Source organism: Schistocerca nitens, chromosome 6, assembly GCF_023898315.1.
Source record: "Schistocerca nitens isolate TAMUIC-IGC-003100 chromosome 6, iqSchNite1.1, whole genome shotgun sequence".
NCBI lineage: Eukaryota > Metazoa > Arthropoda > Insecta > Orthoptera > Acrididae > Schistocerca > Schistocerca nitens.
This window is the reverse complement of record NC_064619.1, coordinates 5,359,056-5,367,217: the sequence shown is the minus strand read 5'-3', so window position 1 is coordinate 5,367,217 and position 8,162 is coordinate 5,359,056. Positions and strand designations below refer to the sequence as shown.

At 45.3% G+C, this 8,162-nt stretch overlaps 1 protein-coding gene across 1 annotated transcript in view; it reads left to right on the top strand.

The window, feature by feature from the left end:
* The first annotated feature begins 577 nt into the window (after window positions 1–577).
* The window catches only part of LOC126262889 (voltage-dependent L-type calcium channel subunit beta-1), a 766,368-nt gene continuing 758,783 nt past the window's right edge, over window positions 578–8,162 (top strand). The window contains exon 1 of the mRNA XM_049959774.1: window positions 578–718. Within this exon, the coding sequence (XP_049815731.1) occupies window positions 662–718 (57 nt within the window). The 5' untranslated portion in view covers window positions 578–661. The remainder of the gene's footprint in view (window positions 719–8,162) is intronic.

Below are 8,162 nucleotides of genomic sequence, written 5' to 3'. Positions count from 1 at the left end.
CAGACAGAGGGGAGAGGCAATCATAGTATCCTTTATCCCACGCCTCCAGATGATTTATTGAAAGAATACTGGGCTATGCTGCTTCTTACCACGGGTATTGTAGCGCCCTTCGACCTTGGTCCGCCAAGTCAGCACACAAACAGCGCTACGTGTAGCTAACTAGAACGACTGGGTTCTTAATGTAGAATCTTGCCGACATAGAAAGACAATAAAAACTATTAATTTGTAATGGTCGACGTCGAGACTGCCAACTGGGTTTGTACAATTGTGCCTCAAAACTTTTCTTCCAAATACAAAATTGTACTCGCCAGCGTGAACCCAGCGTTAGACTGGTTTGTGACGCAAGATCGTTTTGGTGCCGAACCCGGAGCTGGGGAGTGGCAGGCAAGCTCCGCCACGCACCTCAGAGGGGTGTTGACGCTGGTGTCGGGGTCCCCACCGGTCGGCCAGTTCCGGAGGCGTGTGAAGGGCGCCCGCCGCGCCCACGAGGGCCACTTGCCGTGCGTTCGGCATTCCTCGCGCGTATTTATAGCGCTTCATCTGGGCTAAGGTTTGGCCAGCCGCGGCGGCGGCGACTTCAGTCGAGTGAGCCCCCGGCGCGCCGACGGCCGCCACGGAGCGAGCGCGAGTGTCCGGCGTCGTGTGATGAGGCGCAGCTGACATGGCGCACCAGTTCCGCAGGAGGGACCCCTACAAGCCCTTCGGCAGGCCCAGGAAGGTAAATACGTACGTGCCCTTGCCGGCGCGCCCTGCCCACGCGTCACGTCGCTACCTCTCCTGGCACGCCAAAGTAAAAATACTAGGAGGCGGCTTGTGCGCGAACAGATGTTCAGTCCCTCAAGATCGCAAGGCACCTGCGATGGCGTCTGCAGAAAGCACACACATTATTCGGATTCAGTTGTAACTGCAGTGATCTTGACATGTTTTTGTCCAAATGTCTAGGAGTATTCTCATCTTACTCAATTACTCAAAAGTGTTACAGTTGTGTGGAGAATGTTAACAGTCTTTCAGGCAATTTACCAGGTCCAGTGCAACGTGTACCATAGTCTTCAATTTTTAATAATTTCATGAGGTTTAGTGTATTAAGATTCTACGGAATTTAATGAATTCAGCATGTGACTGAACCATTCACTTACTTACTTGTTTTGTTCAACCAACTGGATACTCATTTCGCAATTGTCATACAGGCTAATGACAAAAATGAGACAGATTGTGTCACAGTATAGCAGATATTTGACCACAGTCCTCCCGATGACACGATAAATACAGCGTTTCTGTCATGCCTGAAAGCAGATTAGTAATTAATACTTCGTTTTGTTGCTATGTATTCAGATGAGCTAGAGTTACGTAGAAAATCAGAAGAATATTTCAGCGGAATTACTTGATCTACGTTGTGTGTTCTATGGTGTATGCTTAGAAATTTCAGAAGTACACGAGATTCCAAATAGGTTAAAAAGTTCAGTATTGCTAAGAACTTTTCAAGTCGTCATGCAAGCATTAGTTAATTGTAACGAATATTGGCATGAAGCTAGATCTATTTTGTGAATAGTCAGTCAAGGGTGCAGCATTGTTCAGTTTGTCGTGTGCTTGCTTCAGTTTATGGGAACCGGACAATGCGACAGAAAAAAGACAGATCAGGATTTATATTTCGAAGTTATGCAACACTGTCAGAGGCGAATAGAAAACGAAGATGCATAATCTAACCCAAGTTAATGATAGCTGCACTGGTCACGTGGAACACTGACAGTGCTTAAAGCAATGACATAAAATAGCTGTGCATGCCTCCATAAGAAATATGCATTGTTAGCCACATGTATTAGTGAAATTGCGCATCTGTCAAAGATTTTATATTTCCTACATCTTCTATGACAATTCTAACAATTTTATATGGGTAACAACATGAAGCAGACTAATAATAACAATAGTAATAATAATAATAATAATATCACAAATTTTTAACACTGAATGTTCTCTGAAAGTATATAATATATTACCATAGAGTCAGCTTAATTAAGTCCGTAGTCATGCAGTCACTCAATGTTTGAATTTTTCAAATATGTATAATTTAATTATAAATAATAGCGTGGAAGTCTTGTATGTTAGTGTGCAATGAATATTTTGTTACAAAATATGAATCTTTAATACGAAGCATACTGTCATAGAAGCTCCCTTTTGCTTTTTCTAGCATGTAAGGCAGCTCAAATAAAATGACAATGAACATGGCAGCACGTGCTTTCTCCAACAACATCATTTGACCTATGCGTTGTGTATCACAGTTGTCATTCACAGCACGCGACATACGTGAACTAATACTGTGTGGTTATTCAATGTTTCACACTTATTTGTGTCGACAAGAGCTATTTTATTATTGTGCTGTTATTTATATCTATCTCTGGCTCACACGTTTCTCATCACTTTGCACCGTAAAACAACAAATCTTCAAAAAAAAAAATCGTTCAGTTGTGTTATCGTTGTCTTACTTATGGAATAGTCGGCGTCAGAATCACATGTAAAAGTAGCTGCAGCCGCTAAGTTGAACACTAATGGAGCTCGTCACACGAAGCGATTACGCTGCTGAGCCGGCCGAAGTGGCCGTGCGGTTAAAGGCGCTGCAGTCTGGAACCGCAAGACCGCTAAGGTCGCAGGTTCGAATCCTGCCTCGGGCATGGATGTTTGTGATGTCCTTAGGTTAGTTAGGTTTAACTAGTTCTAAGTTCTAGGGGACTAATGACCTCAGAAGTTGAGTCCCATAGTGCTCAGAACCATTTGAACCATTTTTGATTACGCTGCTAACAGGCTTCCACACTCGGCGCGTTCTGCAAGGATGCCTATGCAGCAGGGGTAATCCGTGTACTGAATTGTAAGCACGTAGGCACACATTTATTCTATTACTTTACTATAATACCGGTCTTCCATTCCACCACTCCGTACGTCAGTGCCAGAATATGAAGCCTTATGATTTCAGTCGCAGTTTTTTTCATTTCGTATTTCTTTCAGCTCGTCCTGTACTCTACTGCAGCTGTATGGTCCAAATTTCATCGAGCAATGTTGCTTGGGAGTGACGCATCATGCGAAAGTGTGCGGAGTATTTACAATGGCTCTGAGCACTATGGGACTTAACATTTGTGGTCATCAGTCCCCTAGAACTTAGAACTACTTAAATCTAACTAGCCTAAGGACATCACACACATCCATGCCCGAGGCAGGATTCGAACCTGCGACCGTAGCGGTCGCGCGGTTCCGGACTGAGCGCCTAGAACCGCTAGACCACCGCGGCCGGCGAGTATTTACATTTCTGATTACCAGCCACATGAAACTGATTCTTTTCCGAAAGACATGCGACTATGGTATTAGTGTGTGAATATCCTATTTGATTACTTGTATGAATGCGTGGTGTCTGACAGACGCCACGCAGAATCCGCTGCTGTGATACAGCTGACAGCAGTGATCCTCTTCCTTTCCTTTCCTTTCCTTTCTCCCCCACTTTCAATTTACGCACTAGTTGATTACCTCTGGGAACGATTATTACTCCTGTTATCGACAGTAACAGTGAGTTGATCAAACTTAATATAATTTGTAATTTGTCAGAAGCTATTCATTTCATTATACAGTACGTCATAAGCACTCTTATTTCATTGTCTCCGTAATCATTTGCAAAGACACAATGTGTACATAGTAACGACGACTTCAAATCGACACCGATTCGCTAGGCGGAACTTGTAACCTGTGTTGATAGTTATGAGTATAGTTTGAGAAAGATGGTGATACTGTGATTCTTTTCGCTGCTTTTGCACTTGAGGGTCCATACGAGAACTAGTAAAACTACCTGTACATCATTTTCGTTACATTTAAATAATCTGGCAAAGTGAAATTCATGTTATTTCACCCTGGGGAAGAACATGTGGGAACTGCCTTAAATAAACACTTGGGTTCATAGTTTCGTCTTTTCCTAATGGGAATCGAGCACCGTCACGACACGTGCAAGGCCAAAAAGAAACTGTGCCCTATTATTAAATATCAGTTTGACTCCTCACATAATTCGTGTTTAAGAGTTTGAGCAAAAGTTATTTCTTCGATAAGGTGTTAACTGCATTAGCATTGCTGTTTAGTACGGATTATGCCCTTATTCTCGTTTTCTTGTTTCGTTGTTGTTGTTACACCTTGTTGACGTTGAAGTCAACTGTTTTTTATACTGTAGTAGAGGAAACGGTACAAAATGTTAGTCACCGTCTAGAAGACACCACGCTAATATGGTGTAGCACCGCCTTTAGCCTTGGTAACGGCAACAATTCGGCGGGGAATAGTGTTCAGAAATTTTTTAGGGATGCCATTTCCAGGTACGATGAGATGAGAAAAGTCATGGAATAATGATATGGAAGTATGCAGGTGACAGTATTACCGCGTATACGAGGTAAAAAATGTCAGTGTATTGGCGGAGCTGTCATTTGTACTCCGGTGATTCGTGTGAAAAACTTTCCTACGTGATTGCCCGCTCGGCGGGAATTAAAATACTTTAAACGCCGTAATAGTAGAGGTAGACGCAAGGGAAATTGAAGAGTGTGCCGAGAACATCAAATTTCAGGCATTACTTCTCAGCTCGGACAACGCAGTGGCAGACGGCCTTCGCTTAATGACCGAGTGCAGCAGCGTCTGCGTAGAATTGTCAGTTCTACCAGACAGGCAAAACTGCCTGGAAACAACCGCAGAAATCAGTGCGGGACGTACCACTAACGTACATATATTAGGACAGTGTGATGAAATTTGGCGTTAATGGGCCAGGCCAGCAGACGACCGACGCGAGTGTCTTTGGACAGCACAACATCGCCTGCATCACCTCTGCTGGGCTCGGGACCACAGCGACTGGATCCTAGACGACTGGGAAGCGGTGGTCTGCTCAGATGAAACCCGACTTCAGCTGATAGCAGCTGACGGCAGGGTTCGAGTGTGGGGCAGACCCCACCAAGCAATGGGCTCAAGTTGTGAACACGGCACTGTGCAACCCGGTGCTGGCTCCATAGTAGTGCGGGCTGTGATTACACGAAATTGACTGGGACCTGCGGTCCAACTGCATCAATCATTCATCAGTAAACACTTCCGGGCTAAGTTTCCTTGGTCGATCTGTAGAACTTCTTCTCCCAGACGTTTCGTTCTCAACTACGGAGAACATCTTCCGAGGTGAGTCAACGACTGGCTGCTAGGAGCTGGGGCCGCCGCTTATATGGATATCGTAGGGGTTCCCACCACACGTCACGTGGCGTCGATGTGCAGCTATCTCTGGCTATCGTCTGTTCTCTCGATTGCAGGCAATCGATTGTCACGTGATTGATGCAACGTCGACCGCCATATCTTATCCAATTTTAATCGAGAGAACAGACGATAGCCAGAGATAGCTGCACATCGACGCCACGTGACGTGTGGTGGCGCCCCCTACGATATCCATATAAGCGGCGGCCCCAGCTCCTAGCAGCCAGTCGTTGACTCACCTCGGAAGATGTTCTCCGTAGTTGAGAACGAAACGTCAGGGAGAAGAATTTCTACAGATCGACCACAGCAACTTAGCCCGGAAGTGTTTACTGATGAGGACGCCCGGCTGTGAAAGCCTACATGGAATGATGCATCAATCATTGACTGGATATGGCTATGTTCGGCTACTTGGAGAGCATTTGCAGCCATTCAAGTACTTCAGGCTCCCAGACAACGATATCATGTTACCAAGTCACAATTGTTCGCGACTGGCTTGAAGAACATTCTGGACAATTCGAGTGAATGATTTGGTCACCCAGATCAGTCGACATGAATCCTGTTGAACATTTATGGAACGTAATCGAGTGGTCAGTGCGTGCACAAAATCCTGCAACGGCAACAATGAACAGCTACAGAGGCAACATGGCTGAATATTTCCGCAGGGGACTTCCAACGACTTGTTGAGTCCTGCTACGTCGAGCTGCTGCGCTCCACCAGACAAAAGGAGGTCCTACTCGATGTTAGGAAGTTTCCCATGATTTTTGTCACTTCAATGTTGTGTGGTCCAATGCAGTGTAGAAGGTAACTGAAAGATATTCGTGAAGAGACGAACGGAAAGGACACTTTTATTCAAAGACCATAATCATATCGAAGTTACCACGATTCATAATGATCCCCTGCACATTACAAACGGCGGGACATGCTACTTAATAGGGTAATGGGAATGGGCGTTTGGCGTCATTGGCCGGGAGGCCCCTTACGAGGCAGGTCCGGCCGCCTTGGTGCAGGTCTTATTACATTCGATGCCACATTGGGCGACCTGCGCGCCGGATGGGGATGAAATGATGATGAAGACATCACAACACCCAGTCCCTGAGGGGAGAAAATCTCCGACCTAGCTGGGAATCGAACCCGGGCCCGTAGGACAGCAATCCGTCACGCTGACCACTCAGCTATCGGGGCGGACACTTAATACCGTGTATTCTTACCATAGGCGGCAATGCATGCTTTGCAATGTGCTTCAGTGCTGACCAGGAGTAGCTGTGGTAGGGCGTTCCATTCGTCTACCAGCGCAGCCGGCAGCTCAGGACGGTGGTTGGTACATGTAGACGTGAGACAGTACGTGTCCCCAACGCAACCCGCATGTGCTCGGTGAGATTTAAGTCGACGGAATGGCAGGCCATTCCATCCGCCGAACATCATCTCGTTCCACGAGCTCCTCTATCTGTGCAGTTCGATGCGGTGGCGCATTGTCATCCATAAAATTGAAGTCAGAGCCAAATACACCCCTGAAAAGAAGCACATAGGGAAATAGTGCAGTGTTGACCGTTGAGTGTACCGTGTTGAAAGATTTGGAGGTGAGTACGGCCATGAAATATTATGCTTACCATATATCAACACCTGTACCACCAAAACTATCATGTTCGACAATGTTTCTTGGTGCATTACGTATTTCAAGTCTCGGCATATGTGGGCACGTGCAGCATTGTCGAAGATGTTCGTCCTGGCTGTCCATGTTTTACAGTGTGGGGAGGCGTAATGCTGCAAGGCCGTATAGTCCTCTATAACACTCACCGGTCAATGTTATTGTGACACTGCTCTCCTTCCCCGTGTGTGTCTGTTCAGGGTGCATTCGGTCCTGACGTCATCTTTACGGATGCCAATGCGCGACCGCGTAGAACAGCGCAGGTTGAGAAGTCGTCGTAACGAGAGGGTAACTAATACTAGTGCCGAACGAATAGTTTTCCTCGTGGCTAGGCTGACTGGCGCATGCTCCAGCGACCATCCATTGCTAGCCGTTGCGATGAAGATAGCAATGGAAAAAAGTATTAGTGTCGAGTCAACTTTTACTGGGGTTTTCGAACTGACTGAGAAGAGTACCAGTGCAAATAACGCTAAAGTATAGTCAGAAAGAGCAATCACAAACCTGTCTGTGAGAAATTATTTTTCCATTATCTTTATATTTCAGACTTTGCTTTCAATAAGTAAATGAGCAACGCTTCATAATCAAGTGGTACTGAATAATGAAATGATACGAGATGTGAAATAACGGCTCGAACGAAGACGAAATCTGTAACATGTTCGTAATCCTAGGTATTATTAAAAGTCATTAATAGAACCACATATCAATCGTTGTTATAGATTTTATTCGCTGAGTCCTTCTATACGTATCTATAGATACGACTTGGCAAACAAATGGTAATGAGATGGGGAGCTATTAATATCAATGGGAGCTACTCTGGGAAGGAGGTAGAGCTGGCAGAGGCTGCAAGTAAGATGGGGCTGGACGTTTTAGCTGTTAGTGACATTCGGGTAAGGGGTGAGAATAGAGGAAGTGGGAGAATACAAGGTCTACCTGTCAGGAGTCAAAGCAGGAATAGCACAATGGGGTGTAGGGCTTTACATCAGGAAAGAAATGTAACCCAGCGTAGTTGCAATAAGGTATGTAAACGAACGACTGATGTGGATAGATTTGACAGTGTCTAGCAAGAAAATTAGGATTGTGTCAGTATATTCGCATTGCGAAGGGACAGCTCAAGATAAGATGGACAGTTTTTATGAGGCACTCAGTGATGTAGTTGTTAGAGTAAATGACAAAGACAGTGTTTTGCTCATGGGTGATTTTTAACGCCAGGATTGGAAATCGAACAGAAGGCTATGAAAAGGTTATGGGTAAATTTGGAGAGGATATGGAGGCC